Below are 20,005 nucleotides of genomic sequence, written 5' to 3'. Positions count from 1 at the left end.
AAACATTAATTGAAAGTTCCTGTTCCAGTAATATAAGTTGGCCCCTACCCCAATGAAATTCTCAGCAAGTACATTCATATTAATTTTAGACATAGAATTCTGCAATTCAGAGGTTAAAGCTAATGAAACAAGAACCAACTATACATGTGTTGTTTTATTAAATAGTAAATAGTGGTTCTTACTACCTAAGTCTTTTTCCTCCCTCATTGAGGGTTATTATGGTAATGAGCCTCTTTTAATCACGTATCCTTAGGCCTACTGAGTAGAAAAAGTAATAATTTTTATTTATGATTTGTGTTAATTTTCCTTATTTAAAGTAACTGCTTTTGGTACATATTTGTGAACCTGAACCCACATAAACTCTTTAATTTGCTGATGATCGGTAAGCAGTTCTTCCACAGAAAAAAGAGTTACAAACTGATTCCATCTGGGCCAATTCTCCATTGAGGCTGTTTTTGGGAAATTTAAATTGAGTCAGCATTTCTTCTTGGCATTTCAGCATGGGATCAGAGGAAGGATGGACAGGGCAGAATTTCATTTTTATGCCTTGGCTTATTTTAGTTGGTGTTGTCACTTTTGTAATATGTTTTCTGGGTTCTAAGGAGGGATACTTAAGTGATAGCCTTCCTGCATAAGTTGTGTGTACTGTTGGACTATGGATGCAACATTTCTGGTGAAGTAATAGAAGCTTCTGCTTTATTAACACCTTATATACTTAATGGGACTTTTTTGTTTTAGCTATTTGAGAAGAGATTTTGAATGTGAGATTAGAAGGAATGTGGGAGAGAACACTGCAGAGGACTGGGTATTGGTGAGAAGTCTTAAGTTGGCAGGCTGCACCTAGTGTAAAGAGGTATGTGCTGTGAGGTGCAGAAAGGAGAGGTGAACTGGGTACCACAGGCATCATTCTACAAATATTTCTTGAATTATCCTTAGGTGTGGCACTTAAGAATTTTGTATAGGAAAGCTTTTGAAATCATCAAAGTTTAGGATGTACTAGTTAGGAAATTTTGCCAGTAGGTTATGGTTATTTTAACAAAATAATGTTATTTTAACCAAAAAATGACTCAGTTCACCAGCATCTTGATGAATAGTTCATCTTTGTATTATTTTTACTTTACTGTTCTTTTTAAAAAAATTTTTTGGGTACTGGAAATTAAACTCAGGGGTACTTGACCACTGAGCCACACTGCTAGCCCTATTTTGTATTTTATTTAGAGACAGGGTCTCACTGAGTTGCTTAGTGCCTTGGTTTTACTGAGGCTGGCTCTGAACTCGCTATCCTTCTGTCTCAACCTCCTGAGCTGCTGGTATTACAGGCGTGCGCACCATGCTGGGCTTGCTGCTCTTTTCTATGTCATCAAAATACTCTTAGCACGTTCCTCATAGTGTTAAGGCATTGTAAAGTGTGTTATCAATAAATTACTGACTACATCCCTATCCTGTAAAAGTTATTTTTCTGTTATGAAGATCTCTTGTGCTCTAGTGAGGAGCAGTAAGGAAGAAAAAAGTATTTTGTGTATAGTAGATCTGACTGAAGGGAAGTGGTAAGTGCTCAATTTAAGTTAAATGCCTTATGTGCAGTTTGGGAGACAGGATATTCCTAGTACTGAGCAATCTCTTCTTTGGGCAGTTAATAGATAAATAAGATGGATGGAGAGATAGGTAGGTATATAGGTAGGTAGATAGATTAACAAGCCAAATCTTTATGCTTTGTATATTACAAAATTGAAGGGTGTTAAAAGATGTGATTAATTGAATAAGTATTGTGGCCTAAAAATAATTACTCTTCTTGCTGCCAGTGCTATAAATATCTTCTTCACAGCTGATTCTATCAAATTTAGTGATACTGAGAAGTTTAAGATCTGGGGTTAGTAGTTTCATAGGTAATAAGAACTTGCAAAAGTAATGAAGAAGGGATAGGTAGTGATTTTAGGAGCCCAAATGAATGATCAAGACTACAAGAATTCCAGCACCACCAATAATACTTAGGAGATCCAGTAGAATTTCTTTGAATGCCAAAACTTTTCCTCTTAATAAAATTTGTTTTAAGCACAATTGGGAGTATTTCAATTAGCATGTAATTGCCATTATCAGTTTGTTATAAAATCTTGGTTTGAAAAGATTTACAAATTTTTTGGCAGATAAAATTCTTCCACACTTCACCACTAACTTAAATTTTGTTAATGTAAAATTAAAACTAATCAGTATTAATGCTCCCATTTCAGTAATAGTGAAATTTAACATCTTAATATCAGAAAATCAAATGAGATGCCAGTGTGGAAAGTTGGAATCACCTGTGCTCAATCAGTATTGTAACATTTCTCCATTGTATTGCTCAGGGGTTTGTCACAGTTGGGCAGTGTAAATTGTGCGAAGGATCCATGAGATTTCTCTGGTATTTTATATACTATTTCATTTTTTTAAGTTGCCTGTTGGGATTTACTACACTGATTTCATGACTTTTAATGGGTTGCAACTGTAGTTTGAAAAACATTGATGTAGAATGATCATAATGGGTGAGCCAGAGAGTGGCACAGGTCCTATAGGGTTTGTAGGCAATAACATGATAGAAGATCATGAGGATGTGTAAGCTTGATATGCTTTGAATTTTAAAAAGAACACTCTGGTTGCTGGGTGGGGAATGGATTGAAGAGATAGAACTAGAACAGGGATGAGCAAACTGGCCCACAGGTCACATCTACCTATTTTATAAGGCCTGGGAATTAGGACTGGTTTTTAGATTTCAAACAGTTAAATTTTTTTTAATTAAAAGAATGATTTTATAACACACGAAAATTCTGTGAAATCCAAATTTCAGTGTCTATAAACAAAGTTTTATTGGAATATATCCACATTATTTGTGTACATATGATCTGTGACTGCATTTGTGCAAAAGGAGCCTGCTTAAGTCATTGTGATTAAGATGTCCTATCCCCAGAGCCTATTATGTATACCACCTGGCCCTTTTTCAAAACAAGTTTATTGACCCCTGTACTAGAAGGTAAAGTTATTATTAAAATAATACAAAATTGGGCTGGGGTTGTAGCTCAAGTGGTAGAGTGCTTGCCTAGCATGTGTGGGGCACTAGGTTCAATCCTTGGCACCACATATAAACAAATAAAATAAAGGTATTGTGTCCATCTGCAACTAAAAACATTTTTTTTTTTTTTTTTTTTTTTTTTTATATGATGCTGGGGATTGAACCCAGGGCCTTGTACTTGCAAGGCAAGCACTCTACCAACTGAGCTATATCCCCAGCCCCTAAAAACATTTAAAAAAAAAATAATACAAAATTACACTAGGGAAAAGAGTCCAGTGTGAATTTAACTGAAGTTCTGTTGTTCAGAGGTGATTCGGTGTTTTAAAGAGAGACTGAAGGAATAGTGCATGGGGGCTCAGTAGAGTGAGGAAAGTGAAAAATTACAAAAAGCAGGAGATGCAAAACTGGTCTATGTGAAACCAATCTGGGTTTACTAACTGGTGCTTATGGAAGTTAGGCTCTTATTTCTCACCAAGGCTGCGAACAGGGGTCCTGTTCAGGAAGGTGTTGGCTGGAACAGACAGTAAATTCTTTTGGTACCCATGAGTTCTCAGGCAGGCACTGAGGCTCATCCTAGTGATGCATCCTTTAGCTGTTAGGAACTTTGTTACTAATGGATGAGTGACACATAGAAGATAATGGATGGGGATATGTAGATGAGTATGTGTGATACTTTGGAGAGGGTACCAAGATGGCTTGCTGTTGAATTGGCATACTCCTGTGGAATGAATTGAAAAGCTTTTTCCTTCGTGAATTCTTTGACAACCATCAAGTCAAAACACTAAACTGTGTTGTATTTCCTTCTATATATTTTAAAAATCAAAGGATGTATGTACTATTGAAGGCAACTGCTATTTAAAATGAAAATGTAAAGTATATTTGTCTGATAAACACAGGCATGTTGAGTTGTAACCCATGTTGTGTTAACTAGCTTCTTGCTATGTATTTTAAGTTTCCCAACTTCTTTTTATGTACATACTCATCCTAAAAGTTAAGACTATTTTGCTCCTTTAACATGCAATATGTCTTAAATGACTTGCAAACATAAACTTTGGAAATGAAGCAATATTTAAAGAGATAGTGACTGAAAACATTGCAGAATTAATGAAGGACAGAAGTCCTTTGATTTAGAAAGCTTAGTGAGTCCCAAACAGAAATAAAAATCCTCATCTAGACACAGAGTGATAACAAGGAAATATAGCTGAACTTTTCTTTCTTAGTAGCATTCTCCTGTGACTAAGACATTGAAATAAATGCATCTGAGATAAGGTTTTAAATGTTATTTTCCAGTAATGGTGATAAATTTTTACTGGTCTGTTTGTTTAATCACTGTTGAATCAACTTGTGACTAAGGGCATAACTTTGTGAAGAGTCTGCTGTTTCTACAATAGAGCCTTAGTGCCTAAATATTAATTCATAGTAATATGGGGAAAATAGTCTTCTTGTGATTAGTTTTTTTCTGGAGAGAATTAGGGAAATATGTTCTCAAGAAAACTACTCTTTATCTTGTTTTGGAATATGTGGGAACTATAAAATCAGAGATTAAAAATAATAGCAAATTTATTTGAAATTAAAATCTGTTACCTGTCTTTCTTATTCACTTTCTCTGTATCATAAAATCACATCTCTTTTTTCTTCTGATTTCTGCTCTGATTGTCATGTTTCTCTGTTTCTTACTTGTAGACTTTTAAGGAATAGCCTAATATTTACAAGTCACCTAATATGGTCTATTCACCTTGTGTTTAAAAAGTAAAATAAAACAATAAACAACCCTCTTGCTTTCTTTCTCTAATTAGCATTCCTCTCGATTTATTCCCCCTAATCCTGCACCATCTCATTGGCAAATACACATAGTAGGCCCTTGGTGAAAATAATTATTCTTATTTTCCCACATGGGTTAACTGTTTTGTTGTAGGCTACCATCAGTTATGAGGCAGTCTACCTGATTCTGACAGGTCAAGCAGTAATTCTAGTCCTGCCTTAGAGTTTTAGGATCTGAATGTTGCCTGGTCACTTACTTTAAAAAGTTTCATCAGTGAGATGTGTGTGTGTGTGTATGTGTTTGACGGGGAGAAGATTGTCAGGTATTTTTCCCCTCTTACTATACATACACCATACACACAAGTATATGTTCATACTGCTTTTCAAAAGTATGCTTTCCCCCCAAAAAAGAAGTATGCCTTCCCTTTAAAAACTCTTTGTTATATCTTCTTGTTACTTCTGAATCTCATTTTTAACCTTTGTGATGTATGAATAAATGTGTATGTAAATTTGAGATATAAAATGTATTCCTTTAAACTACTACTTATTTTTCTAGCTTCCAGTCTCCCATTTGGGAGCATTTTTTTTGGGGGGGGCATTCTTTATTAAACTGTTTTACATATACAAGCAGAATTTTAAACTAATAACTTTCCATACTGCACAGTAAAAAAATTTTTACTTGCATTTTACATTTGCTGTTGATGTACTTGTTATCAAGATATAAGTTTTTATCTAGGAAATGCTCACATTTTCTGTGCACACTTTCATATACAAAAAGGAGTTCAGATATTTAACTATTTTAATTCCACAAGCTAAATTATTCTTTTCAGCCATTCTTATGTGTCTTGGATATTAAATTATGTTTGTATATTGTTATTTAGGTGACTATTATATGGTTAAAAAGATTTTGGAGGAAAACAGTTCAGGTGACTTGAACATAAATTGCGTAGATGTGCTTGGGAGAAATGCTGTTACCATAACTATTGAAAACGAAAACTTGGATATACTGCAGCTTCTTTTGGACTACGGTTGTCAGGTACAAGGCTAGATAATTTTATCCAGTAGCTTCTAAGTAATGTTAGATATACCATGTTTTTACTTTTCCTTCTAGTTTACTTTCTCCTTTTTATTTTCTCCCTTTCTTGTTTACTCTGTGTTTGAACCACTAAGTAGTTTAAAGAAATAAAAAAAAGTCATTTTATGAAGTATGTTTTGATAATTTGCCTTTTTCCTCTCAACTCTCATTTTCCCTTACATCCCATAAAGCTAAATTAACATGAGTTATTAAAGATGATTTTGTTTTTATTACCTGTATCAATCCTATTTTTATTATATACCTATAAATAGGACAAATGTTCTGAAGTGTCAGGAGGACAAGTTTTTATATGCCCCATGTTATTTACAATCATGTGAATGAAAAGGACTGGTTTTCTCCAAATTTTACTAACTTTTCCTTTTTGTTTGAAATGTAATGTTTACTTACGTATGAAAACGAATAATTTTTTTTAACTGAAAAAGACACCTTTCTGTTTGTCTTCATATCAGTTCAGGTACAAAAGCAGGCATGCATGTAAATTTTGAAAGAATTCAGTCTAGAGATTCTGAAAGGGAATTTAATAATATTATATTTTCCTTTCCTACTTTGGTTTGCTTGTAATGGGACTTAGCACATGAATTTTGGCTCTTTTTTTCCCCCCACTAATGGGTATACATATATATACTTTTTGAGAGACATCAGGAAGCACTTGTAGTGTATTTTCTAAATATAAAGGTATTCTATATACATCTCTGTTTTATATTATAACATGGTACTGTCTCTACATATATATTTGTGGAGTCAAAACAGAGATTGCTTGCCCAGCAACTTCAGCTCTCTAGAATCAGAAAGAGTAAAAGAAAATACCTCTAACCAGCAAGAGTAGCTGTGATAAAGTACATTAAATTTAATTGTGCAAGTACTTCTGGAGCCCTCCTTCAAAATCTGTTTGGCTTTTTTTCTCCTTTTAGATTCCATGTTGACAGACTTAATTCTTAGTTTTCCAATCTAGAGAGAATTCAAGGGGCAATAGAAAGGGGCACTAGAATACAGTGGAACAAAATGAGACATGGTACCATTGGCACTATTTAATAAAGAGGTCAATAGCATTACATTTCAGATCATCTCTGAGGGGAGCTATGCATTAGAATGGTAACTAAGGTTTATAACAATGGCCTAGAATCAGCAAGGAGAAGTTAAATTATATTCAGTACCTATTGTTTTAGAAGAAAGAAGAATATATTTATGTAGTACATATGAAAGCAGAAGATGTCTACCAAAATGGTTTCGATATTAGTTGAACACTTAAAGGCATAAGCTTCAGTTACCTAGAAAATAAGGATATAAAGAAATTCAGTCCCTGATGATTCCAGATAAAGAGGTATTATGGTTTAATAATTTTGTGTTTTTACATATATGGTCATATGTATATAATGATTCTGTACTTTATACATGTTTCTTTCACATTCTTGATCATATTCAAACAGCATAGTCAACTTATATAGATGTAATCTTTTATAGATCAGAAAACTGAGGCTCATAGACTTTAATGAAATGTCCAAAGTTCTAAAATTATTAAAGGCAAAACTAAGATTTGAATTAAATCTTCTGATTGCAAATCCCATGCTCTTTCCGGTTCACTGTCCTCTCCAGGTTACCTAATTCTCATTCTGTCAGTCAACAAAAGTTCAAGGCCTTTGATTGTGTGTGATTGTGAAAATGAATAAGCAAAGTATGGATTCTGCACTAAAGTATCTTAAAATGAATCAGACAATTAAAGTGCATGAGTTATAAATCAACTAATACAAAGATGTATTTGATAAGTGCTTAGTGGTAATAATGCTTGACTTTTGTATGTTGTTTTGCAGTTACAAAATGCTTTCTTGTATTTATCTTGTGTTATATCAGTGGTTTTCAACCAAATGATTTTGCCAGGGAACATTTGGCAATGTTTGGAGATATTTTTAGTTTCACAATTGGGGAGCTTATTACCTACTGGTTTTTAGTGGACAAAGATAAGGATGTTGCTGAACATTCTACAACACAGAGGACAGCTACCACAACAGAAAACATGTCTGGCCCAAAATATCAATAGTGCCATTCTTGAGAAACTCTATTTTATACTTAAACTCTTGTGGCTTAATATAAATATTTTATATTTTTAGAACTATAGAAAAGGCTGTGATCACTATGTATGGGAGGTACGATTAAGTAATGTTTCATTGGAAAAGTGTTAGTTGAGCTTAGCTTTGAAATATTAATGTTACTAACACTTAGGCAGCACTACTCCATGCAATAACCTTATACATATTCACTTACTTAATCCTCACAATAGCCCTATGAGGTAGATAACTGTTATTTTCCCTGTTTTATAGAGGAGGAAACTTTGGTTCAGAAAGATTAACTTGCCTAATGTCACTCTATATGATAGACCTGGAATTTGAGCCTAAGTTCTGGCTCTGTAGTGTGTGCTCTTACCTATTACCCTAATTTACTCTCAAAAATTTATAGGTGGATAAGGAAAAAAGATGTATAGAAGGACATAAATAAAGATATGTATATTCTTGTGTCTGGAAAGAATATTTGGGTTGCAAAGTAATGGGAAGTATCAGGAAAAATACCAAAAAAGGCCTTTTATAGTAGGCTGAGGAATCTGGGTTTAATGTAATAGATAGTGGAGTATCATTAAATGATTTTTAAAGAAGGGTGTGCTATATGTCCAGTGGTATTTTAGAAAGATAAATCTGAATTTAATATAGATTAGAAAAGTGGAGAAGAGTGTAGCCTGCATGAGTAGTTATGTGGTAATTCAGATATGAAGATGTTAGCACTAAACTAGAAGAGTGGCTGTAAGAAGAATAGTTAACTACAAGAAGAGGGAGGAAAAGACAGATATGAGAGATTTATGAAAGAAGAATTAAAAAATCTTCATAAATGTTGAAATCTGGAGCAGGGAATGGAGTACTGAAGATAACTTGAAAATCTTAAACATGGATGACTGAAAGAATGAAAGAAAACTAGCAAGTTAAGAAATCAGGCTTGGTGCAAAGAAAAATGACTTCTGGTTTTATGGTTTTAGCTTTGTCTGTTTGAGGACTGTCAAGCAATTCCTAGCAGTCACAGGTGAAGATTTTATCCCTAGGGAAAGGCCCGGATAAAGAGATAGCGATAGGCAGTCATAGGCTTTCAACTGACCACTGATGTCACAAAAGTAGGTGAAATCACAGCAAAGCAAAGATCTGGTGCAGACTTATTCTTAAAGAGTGCCTGTATTTAATAAAGGGCATAGAAGGAAAGGATTTCATTAAAGGAGACCAGTGAATAATTGAAGATGTCAGGGGCAGTTGAGATAATATAGCATTGTGAAAGCCAAAGAAAATAATTTTTAATGTGTTACTTAGAAATCAAGGAAAATGAGATAGAAATGGTCATTGGATTTTGAAAATATGGCATGGGAAGGATTAGAGAAAATGATGCATATTGATTTGAGAAGTTTGAAAGGAAGAAGAAAATGTGAGTGGTAAGAGATAGAATCAGGTTAAGTTAGCATAGAGTAAGGAAGAATTTAAAGTTGTGAGAGGTAGGAGCTCTAACCAGTATTTTTGCAAATGAAGGACCAAGGTCCTATAGAAGATTGGAGAACTTTAAAAGAATACTAAGTTGGAAAATTAGGTTTAGAAAGGAAATAACTAGCTTCTTATCTGAGTTTAGAGGAAAGAGTATGGGAATTGTTGAAAAGCCAAATTCTAAGGTGAGAAGGAAGATAGGGAACTCATAAATACATCATGATATATGCATTGAAGCTATTATAATAAGGAATTGTTAGGTGTCTGAGAATTGGGAAACAACTAGCAAGGATATTTTGTTTTCCGTATATATTTTGGAAAGAATTTAAAAAAATAGTTTTCCTTCAGAACAGCCACTGTTTATCAAATAACATACTGTTTGTACAGAACAAATCAATGGTGTGACTCCTTATTTACATGACATTTTTATTACAAATAAATATTTTATAGCTGAAGCTTATCCTTTTAAGCATTGAAATATGTAATATAAATATTGTTTACTAAGCAGTAAATCTGAATATAATTTAACTATAACATCATAAGTGGGAATAATTGAGACTGTAATCTTCCTTTGCTTCATATGGTCTGAAACTATTAACATGTTTGTCATTATGTTAAATGTCTTCAGACTGCTGTGTACGGACAGTGATTTTGCTACACTACTATTTTATTTATTCAATGGTGAACCCCCCTTCCCTTTGTTGGTTTTAACCTAGCTGTTCCCTAATGCAGTAAAGATCTGAAGGATACTTGGGAAAGCCAGATATCCATCATTTATAGACAACACTAAGACTGCATGCTTAGACCTTTTCTTCTGGGCAGTAATGCCCACGAAGTTATTTGTGACAACTCAGCAAAAGTTATTGCTGGTTTTTTGTTTGTTTGTTTTTCTTGTGTGTGTGTGTGTGTGTGTGTGTACGTGTGTGTATGTGTGTTAAGTTGTGGCTGGATCCATGGCTATATTTCAAATGGTTGAAGTTGCCTGGTATTTGATTTTGAGAGCAGTGGCATTACTATAATAGTTATTTTATGGTTAAAATTTAAAACTACAAATGAAATATTTAGTAATAATGGGTACAGGGTTCTTTTTTGTTTGCTTAACTTAATGTGCTAAAACTGAAAAAATGTTTACCAAGCAGAAGAATAATGCTAAGACTTGAAGTCAAGGGTTATAGTCCAATGAACCCTAAAATTTTTAAAGGAAAAAAATGATGGATTAAATTTCTCATTTGGGGAGGAAGTTTTTCCTAAGAGAGAACCTGGGTGGTTGCTAATTGTTGAATGAGGACTTCAGCCGTTTCTTGGGGTGTGTAGTCCTGTTTTTCAGTGTCCATGTAAAGTTTGCCATTTTTAGTCCTGTTTTTGCCATTTGGATAAAGTGGATAAAAGTTTTATTCTTTTCAGCTATGAAGAACTATTAAAGGTCTGATATAGTTTCAGTCCCAGAGCAGGAATGTTGATTCATTTAAATAGAAAAGGTTATTAGAATTAAAAATGGACAGATTGAAAATAATCAGGGCATTTTAAAAAATTAAATCATTACTTATTCCCATGTTTTCCTTCTGCCTTTATGGTTTTCCTTAAACAAAAAACCAAAGAAACCAAAATGTGATGTCATGGTTGCCAGTAGAACTATAGACTGTTACAGAGAATCAAGAAGTTCTTATTTCCTGTGAATCCATTGACTTTTCCTCCTGTCACAATGAGCTATAGGTTGAGAGTAGACCTATAAAATCACTTCTTTCTCCTGTCTTTACATTCTTTGGCAACTTAAAATTCTTTGGTTTTATACTTGCTAAGATTATTAATATTAATGTCAAATTTGTACAATTTCAGTCAGCCGTTTATGTTTCAAAGATAAGAAAAGAGTGCTCCCCCCTTTAAAACTTTTTTACTTTCCCCTGTTTTCATGATTGTATTGATGATGATCATTTTTGTTAGACTGATCGTAATCCTTTACCCATAGTAATGGTTCCTAGCAATAATCTTCATAGATTTGGAACAATAAGAATCTTTTTTTTGGTTTTGCAGTTCAAAAGTAAAGTTCTTGAAAAAATTTTTTTCAACTTTAAATATTGCATGGATCAGCACTGCTCCACTAGTAATCCTTTCTATTAAGCATTCCTTATTTTACCAGCTCATACATTAAAACCAGAGTGGAAACGTGTATATTATAGTACACAGAAGTACTGCTAAGGCAAGCATGTGTACAGTCTAAATTTTTGAAAATTCAGTATTACTGAATATAACACAGTTTAAATTTTAAAAAATAATTTTATTTATGAATTAGTAAAAAATAAATAGTTTACCTTTTTATCTTCCATTTTCATTTTTAACTTTTTTTTTTTTAAAGTCCGCAGATGCACTTTTGGTGGCAATCGACTCTGAAGTAGTGGGAGCTGTTGATATACTACTTAATCATCGACCAAAACGAGCATCAAGACCAACTATAGTAGTTAGTACTCTTAAATATTTATTAATTTGGATTTTTAAACCAAAGTAGATCTCCTGCCCCATTGCCATTTTTTTTCTTCCCCCAAATTTGTTTAGTTTTTTTAAAAATAAATTTTTTTCACTTTGTGAAGTATTACTTTGAAGTAAGTAGACACTTGCAAGAATAATTAGTATTGCTTTCAGGAAAACTTTTTAAAATTAATTGATATTCCCATAATTTTATCAGAATGGACACTTTTAGACTGGAATATTCTGAAGGTATTATTGAATATATAGGCTAGTTTCTAGATAGACTTAAAAGAATTAAATGTAAACCATAAAACTATTAAATGAAACTATAAAACTGGAAGAGAATGTAAATGAGTATTTGATTAGGAGTGGAAGGATTTTTTTTAAAGCATAAAAATAATAGACAAAAATAACAGTGGGACAGTCTTTGGCTGTTAGAGACGTTAAGTTGCTGGAATTCAAACATCAGGCAAAGTTTAGAAAGTAATAGAAAACTGGCCAAAGATACTTTCAGCATATATCTCAAATTAGTAATCTTTTTTAATACTAGATAAATTAATGGGAAATATCAAATCATATTACAAAATGACAAACCTCAGAAAATTAAAATATTAAACCTTATTGATAATCAAATGTGAGATGCTAATTTTTGCTTATCAAATTACAAAAAAAATTATTTTTTTGAGATAGAATTTCACAGTGTCTCCCATGCTGGTCTTGAATTTATGGGCTGAAGCAATTCTTCCCTGTGAGTCTACCCACTAAGTAGCTGGGGCTACAACCATTCATAGCAAGGGAGGAGTAAGAGTTTATATGCCACTGTTGCAGGTGTTTTAGAAAACGTTTTGGCAAGATGTTTCATAAGCAAGAAAGATGTCATATTATTTAACTTAAGTGTTTTCTACTATGGAAATCCATGAAGGAGATGGTTAAAAAATAATCAAAAATGTTGATTACAGTCTTATTTATAGCAATGAAAGAGAATCCAATATAATACAATAAACATTCTAAAAATAGCTCAGTGGGAGAGGCATGCTATAGATGTGCGGAGGCCCTGGATTTGATCCCCGCCACCAGGGTAAAGAAAGTAAACATCTTAAAAGAAGATAGGAAATGTAAATAATTATGTGTACATGCAGTGAAATATGCAGTCATTAAAATGGTATTTTAAAAAGAACTTTTCAAAATATATAAATTTATTATATATTAAGCAAGAAAAAATGGGGATAGTGAATTATACATGTAATTTGAACTCTGGTTGATTGACCAAATTAAGTATATTTTTTCTTTAAAAGATTTTATTATTGTTGTTCAATTAGGATAGCACTAATAATCAAATAAATACTAATTTAAAAATAAGATACATGTGCATCAGATTTTTAAAATTATATCATTTATTATTGATGATGGTAAACTTAAACAGTTTAAGTAACTGTTGGGAGTACAGATGTTTATGCTCAGAAGAAAAATATTTTTTTAAGGAGTAATTATAAATTGGTAGCGTACTATCTGCCATGATCTGAGAACTGTGAGAGGCTCTGCCAAATTTCATCCTTTATCATTACTGAAAAGTTTTACTTTCATTTAGACTTATAAGAATGTGACTTTCTGGGTTGGTGGTATAGCTCAGTGGTAAATGCTTGCCTGGCATGAACAAGGCCCTGGGTTCAATTTCCAGAACCACAAAAAATAAAACAACACCTAATAAAAACAAAAATGTTTGACTTTCTGCAGAGGATAGTACCATCTAGTGTAAGTAGTGGTAAGAAACCAACAGGAATAAAGAAAAAATAACTAAGACTATAGTCCCTATCTAAAGGATCAGAAATATCTGGAATCATATTGAATTTTCTGCCATTTATCTTGAAGTTACTATCATATTTGGGTCTACCTGTTCCATCTAGCTTTTCAACCCATTTCCTTTCTCGAGTGGCAGAATGGAGTGCACTAAATGTCGAAACCCCTGGGCTGGGGTTATAGCTCAGTGGTGGAGCACTTGCCTCACACATGTGAGGCACTGGGTTCGATCCTCAGCACTGCATAAAAATAAATAAAATAAAGATATTGTGTGCATCTACAAGTAAAAATATTTTAAAAAATTGAAACTCCTGACTAGTAGTATTTCACCTTTACTGCTGCCAATTAATTCTTAGAGTTGCATGACGTTGGCAGTCCTCACTGCTTCAGTGAAAAAACACTGTCTGCTCTAACAAATGAAGGTTATTCAACCTTTATCCAAATACCAGTGATAGCAAGATCATATATAATGACCATATTTTGCCAGACAGGTAATAATAAATATTTTTATATTCTTTATTTTACCATTTCAATGAATTAATTCTGTATTCTTTACTTGTCAAAATTGTCTTTTTCACAATTGCCTTTCAAATACAGGTTATTTGATAATATATAGATTATGTTATGAACAATGAACTTACGGATATTAATCTTATGCATGTCTAATAGTGTTTTTCATATAGTTAAGTGTTTAATAAGAAACATGAGAGTCACTTTTCTCTTAGAATTTTTCTGTTAGAACTAAATATAACTTTCTCTCTTTATGACCAGCAATGCAGAAAGAGGGAAAATGGCTAATTTTAGGTTTTTCCATAATGGTTAAATTCATGAATTTGAAGTCTCCAATAAGTAAATGGGAAGTATCTACACAAACTATTAATAAAAGAGGGGAAAACAGATTAAATATATCAGAAAGTGTTCAAATTTACCAGTAATCAAAGCAAAAGAAATTAAAATTTTATGATAATATTTTTCATTCATAAATTAGAATTTATCTAATATACTCAGCACTGGTGAGTAAAATGAATACTTTTTAATATTTTTGGTAATATAAGCTATTAAAAGAACTGTGACATTAATCATTAGGAGTGTCAAAACTGTTTAGATCTATAATTCCACTTCATGTGGGGGTGTCTGTGTCAATGAGATAATCCTAAATTTGCAAAAAGCTGTTTTCATAAAGATGTTTGTTATAGTGTTATTTAAATTAGCAAAATATCTTGAACATAGTCTATGAACTTCCTTAAATTGTATTCAAAATTCTGCACATTAATTTTTTTCCTTGAAGAGCCTGGGCTATAGCTTTATAAGATTATTAAAATTGTCCTTGATCTTTGAAATATTAAGAATCGTGGTTTTAAATTACTGGTGTTTAACATAACCTATTATTATTCAAAAGATGTCCTTTAAAAAGGCGTGTGATGAAGAAAGGACTAGAAGGAAATACTGTACTGTAAAATGTTATTTGGATAGAAGGAATATGGGTATTTTTATTCTTCTTTCTGCTTTTCTATATTTTTCAGATATTTTATAATGAGTGTACACTACTTTTACAGTGTTAATAAAAATTACCAAAATGTGAACTTGATCAGCTTCCCCTGGATCAAACAGCTCTCAGGGAAACCTCTGCGAAAAAGTGAGAAGTATTGGAAAGAATATACAATAGTCATAAAATAGTCAACCTTTTAATTTAACCTTGATTCTTTGATTACTAATATTTTTTTCCTCATTTCATGCCATCACCAGGCCCATGGGCCCATGAATTAGAAGGAGCTCAGGCTCCTAAGTAATACAGACCTGGATTCTGATCAGTACCCTGCCACTCTGTTGTATGGCTTGGGCACATTAACTTCTCTGAGCCTCAGTTTCTTCATGGGGATTAATTATGCTCAGTTTTATAGGCTACTATGAGGATTAAATGAGATGATTAATGTAAAGTGCTAATAGTTCCAGGATTCATTAAATAGTAGCTGTGATTGATAGTGTTTTTTGTGCATTTGCAATAGGAAGTGGTATAGGTAATGAGTGGAAATGTGTAAAGAACTACACAAAATGAAGAATGCTTCCTATTCCTTTTCAACTAGCTTCAATGCTATCAGTGTGACAAGATTTGTCATAGAGGTGGAATTTTTAATTTTTCTCCTGCATTTGTACTCTACCTGTTTTTAACATTTCTGTTTTTTCATTATATTATTTTTCTAAAATTCTTACCCTTTATCCTTGTCATGCATGTTCTATAGTCTTGTAAAAATTAAATACTTTTTCCTAAGTTATTTCTCTAGTTAGCTTTACTTCTTTTTTCTTAGAAAATAGAACTCTAGTTATGTGACTGTTTCCTACTGACGACTTTGTTATGATTATACTCCATTTATTAATTAAGTTTTGAGGTTTCAAAAAAATGTAGTCCAAGAAAAATGTTTATCATATTCCTTACAATAATTCCTAAGTTCTTTGTGCCTTCCTATTTTTTCATTTCATTCTTCAGATAAATTTTTTGGAAGTCACAAATAATAATTTTGGACATTTATAAAAATGTTTTTCAGAAACTAATGGAACGAATCCAGAATCCTGAGTATTCCACTACTATGGATGTCGCACCTGTCATTTTAGCTGCTCATCGTAACAACTATGAGATTCTTACAATGCTCCTAAAACAGGATGTTTCTCTACCCAAGCCCCATGCAGTTGGCTGTGAATGTACATTGTGTTCTGCAAAAAACAAAAAAGACAGCCTCCGACATTCCAGGTTAGAAAATTAAGATTTTGGTAAATAGATGTGTGTTGTAGTAAGGTACATGTCAATGATGTTGGGGTTATTTGTCATTATTATGTGTTTTGGTATTCAATTTATGCAGCTTTTAAGAAATGTGACTTATGGAAGCCAGACTTCTAGCTCTGCTGCTCACTGAGTTCTGAATTTTTCAGAAATTTTTACCAAATGCTAAATAATTGGGAAAATCCTTCAAATTAAGAATAAAGTTTATCTCATACTCTTGAGGGTAGGGGTGCTATTTGCTATTTGCTTTTTAGAGTTGTAATTTATTAGTCCAAGAGAATATCCAGGTTGTGGAAGGAGTAGAGAGTTATCACTATTTTATTTTATTTTTTTTAAAAAAAGAGAAATCACAACTATTTCTTATCTAGCTGAATATTTGACCTGTTATGCCCCTCAGAAAAATTCAGTTCTTTATTTTTTCACTATTCATCTTTTCCCATTTCTCCAATTCAAATATTAAGAACAATGGAGAAGGAATTGATCAAAAAAGTATCTACCTGTCTTGTACAGGTTGAGCAAGATCAAACACATGGATATGTCTAAGACGTATGGTTCTGGACTAGATTTTAGAACTAATTTTCAGCGTAAGTCTTTGCTATTGTTCAGGTATAGTATTCCCCTACCAAAACACACTGAATTTGATTCCTGAATGGTAGTGTTCAGGGCTGGTGGTGCCTTTGAGAGGTGATTAGGTCAGTGTCCTCATTAATAGATTAATGTCTTTTTCAAGAGACTGGATTAGTTCTCTTGAAACTGGATAAGTTCTTATAGTAATGACTTAGTTCTTACAGGAACAGACCTGGCATCCACCTCTCAGCCTTTCTTACATGTGTGTTTTCTTCTGCATGTACCTGCTTCTTTCCTCCATGAAACCTCACCAGAGCTGAGCTGATATACTTTTGGACTTCCAGATTCATGAACCAAAATAAAGCCCTTTTCTTTATAAATTACCCAGTCTCTGATATTCTGGTATAGCAGTGGAAAATGATACTAGTCATTATATGTGTTTACATAATTAAATGTAATTATAGTAACTTATTATACCACATATACATATATGCAAATAATAATTAAATATAGTTGATATAGTGTCAAGTGTAACATCTACTTTGCAAAATAGATCTGGAAGTCCCAGGCAGTTCATTGACAAACTTTTTTAAGTTAAGGATTGTTGTATACAAAATAAACTTTAAACCTGCAAACCCTCTCACCTCATTCCTTCTTTACCTTAAAAATAGACCTCTGGGTCTGGGGTTGTAGCTCAGTGGTAGAGCACTTGCCTAGCATGTGTGAGGCACTGGGTTAAATTCTCAGCACCACATATAAATAAATAAAATAAAGATCCATTAACAACTAAAAAAATATTTTAAAAAATAGGCCTCTGTTGGATTGATAATCTCAAATCCATAAATTGAGAAAGTTTTCTCGGAATCAATTTAAGTTTATTTGCGGAGGTTTAACTAGAAATGTTATCTACTTTCAGATCTGTTTTACAAAAAAATGTTAACAGAAAACTTTGAGGGAGTTTATTACTGATTTTTGAAGAAACAGTTATAGAAAATGGCAAAGGGCTCTGAGTAAAATAATTTCCAGGAATTTTCAAATAGAACTGTTTACAGGTGGTGAACAAAATGAGTAAAGAAGCAATGGAAAGATTTCTATGAAGTTGAAGAGCCAATATACTGGTAATAAGAAAGTGAGACAATTTATATTTATAATATATTGTTTTTTTTTTTTTTTTCTTTTTAGGGATATGGGGGATTGAACCGAGGGGCGCGTAACCACTGAACCACATCTGCAGCCCTTTTCTATATTTTATTTAGAGACAGGGTTTTAATAAGTTGCTTAGGGCCTCACTAAATTGCTGAGGCTGGCTTTGAACTTGCCATCCTCCTGCCCTAGCCTCATGAGCCACTGAGATTATAGGCATGTACCACTGTACCCAGCAAAATACTGTATTTTAAATGAGAGATAATAGTTCGAGGTGATAATGTCAATGGACAGTATTTCCAAATGAAGTAGGGAAGGATAATGGACCATTGTAATTTAGAAAAATATTTTCAGTAATATATTTGTTATGATTTAGTTTTAATCTCAGTAGTTGATATATGTTGAAATTGAAAATAAGTTTAAGAGAAAATATGAAATCTTCATTAAAGGCAAGCAAAACTTTTTTTTTAAAACGAGAAATATTGAAATTAGGAAGGAGAGCAAAGTAACAGGTTACCACTTAAATTTAATTTGCAGAGTGCTTTGTTTAAATTCAACAGTATTTTTTGTAATTTTGAATTTGAATGCTGGTAAGCCCCATGTATCCTCAGATTTATTCATATTTTTTCCCTGAAGGCAAGTGAATTTGTAAAACAAGGCTAGATATCTAACAAGAGAGTAGGATGTTGGCATGGCGAACTCTTTAGGCTAGAGTGATCTTAGGTTATGGAATTCTTCTGGCATAGTAGCAAGGAAGTGAGTTAAGAGAGAGATGGTGCCATGGTGACATATATATATGACATAGACGTCAATAAATGTCAGTGATGATGATGAGGGAATATTGGATAAATGGAATTATAGGAACCTCCAAAAATAGTGATTTGGTTATGAGACTGGATAGCAGTTTGTAAGATTTAGATACTATAAAATAATGCTTCTATATTTCTAGAATCTCTAAAGAGACGTATTGTTTGTTCTTATAAAATCTTAAATTGAGTTGGGCATAGTGGTGTATGCTTGTAGTCACAGCTACTCAGGAGGAAAGGCAGGAGGATTCCAAGTTCAAGGCCATCCCGGGCAACTTAGCAAGACCCTGTTTCAAAATAAAATAAAAAGAGCTCATGTCAGATCATATACTTGCAACTGGATTTTACAATAATTTTGTTTAAAATCTGTTTCAAAGACAAAATAATCTTCACATATGCCTCATATATGGGAACTTTGCTTCTAGTGTTTTATCTTTTTTAAAAAATATTTTATTTATACAAGTAATATATGAATAAATCCTTAAATTTTTATAAAAAAAAATTCCTGCTTTAATATTGAGCAGAAGTCTCTTGACCAGTTTCAGTTCTCTTCTTTCTAGAACTAATGACTATTAGCAATTTGTTGTCCTCTATCTGCTCCTTAATGATTCATATTCCTATGAGTTAGAAATGTGACTCTTAATTATAGTGTTAAATTAGAAACCATAGTCTGTCAGTGACCATCAATTACATGTTAGAATTTCTGCTTATACAGGTTAAATTCAGGTTTGCTCTCCTTTGTCATTCAGTTGCCTACATGTTATTAATCTTGCCTCATCTACTCTAATTCTTTTCATGTTTGCCAAAATATTTAGATTGAACCATATGAATTACTGTTTTAAAAGTACTTTGGACTTAACAGAATTACATCTTTCCATATTCATATATTGTGTGGATAAAACCAGCACTCCAGAAAGTTACATAGAATATAATTGTCTAACTTCATAGGGCCTTAAAAAACAATCTTCTTTAAGATGTGGAGATTGTTCACCCCAATTAGAATGGCGATTATCAAGAATACAAGCAACAATAGGTGTTGGTGATGAT

At 32.7% G+C, this 20,005-nt stretch overlaps 1 protein-coding gene across 6 annotated transcripts in view; it reads left to right on the top strand.

The window, feature by feature from the left end:
• The window catches only part of Trpc1 (transient receptor potential cation channel subfamily C member 1), an 81,346-nt gene that overhangs the window by 3,312 nt on the left and 58,029 nt on the right, over positions 1-20,005 (top strand). For 2 of the 6 annotated variants that reach the window (XM_047564763.1, XM_047564761.1), the window contains exons 2-4: positions 5,686-5,840; positions 11,760-11,861; positions 16,210-16,412. In XM_047564763.1, the coding sequence (XP_047420719.1) occupies positions 5,686-5,840; positions 11,760-11,861; positions 16,210-16,412 (460 nt within the window). Of the gene's footprint in view, positions 1-5,685; positions 5,841-11,759; positions 11,862-14,403; positions 15,303-16,209; positions 16,413-20,005 lie in introns of those variants that run through there. The other 4 variants (XM_047564762.1, XM_047564765.1, XM_047564764.1 and 1 more) reach the window with 4 other exon arrangements.

The sequence above is a fragment of the Sciurus carolinensis genome, chromosome 9 (genome assembly GCF_902686445.1).
Source record: "Sciurus carolinensis chromosome 9, mSciCar1.2, whole genome shotgun sequence".
Taxonomy (NCBI): domain Eukaryota; kingdom Metazoa; phylum Chordata; class Mammalia; order Rodentia; family Sciuridae; genus Sciurus; species Sciurus carolinensis.
This window is presented reverse-complemented; position numbering and strand designations above follow the sequence as displayed.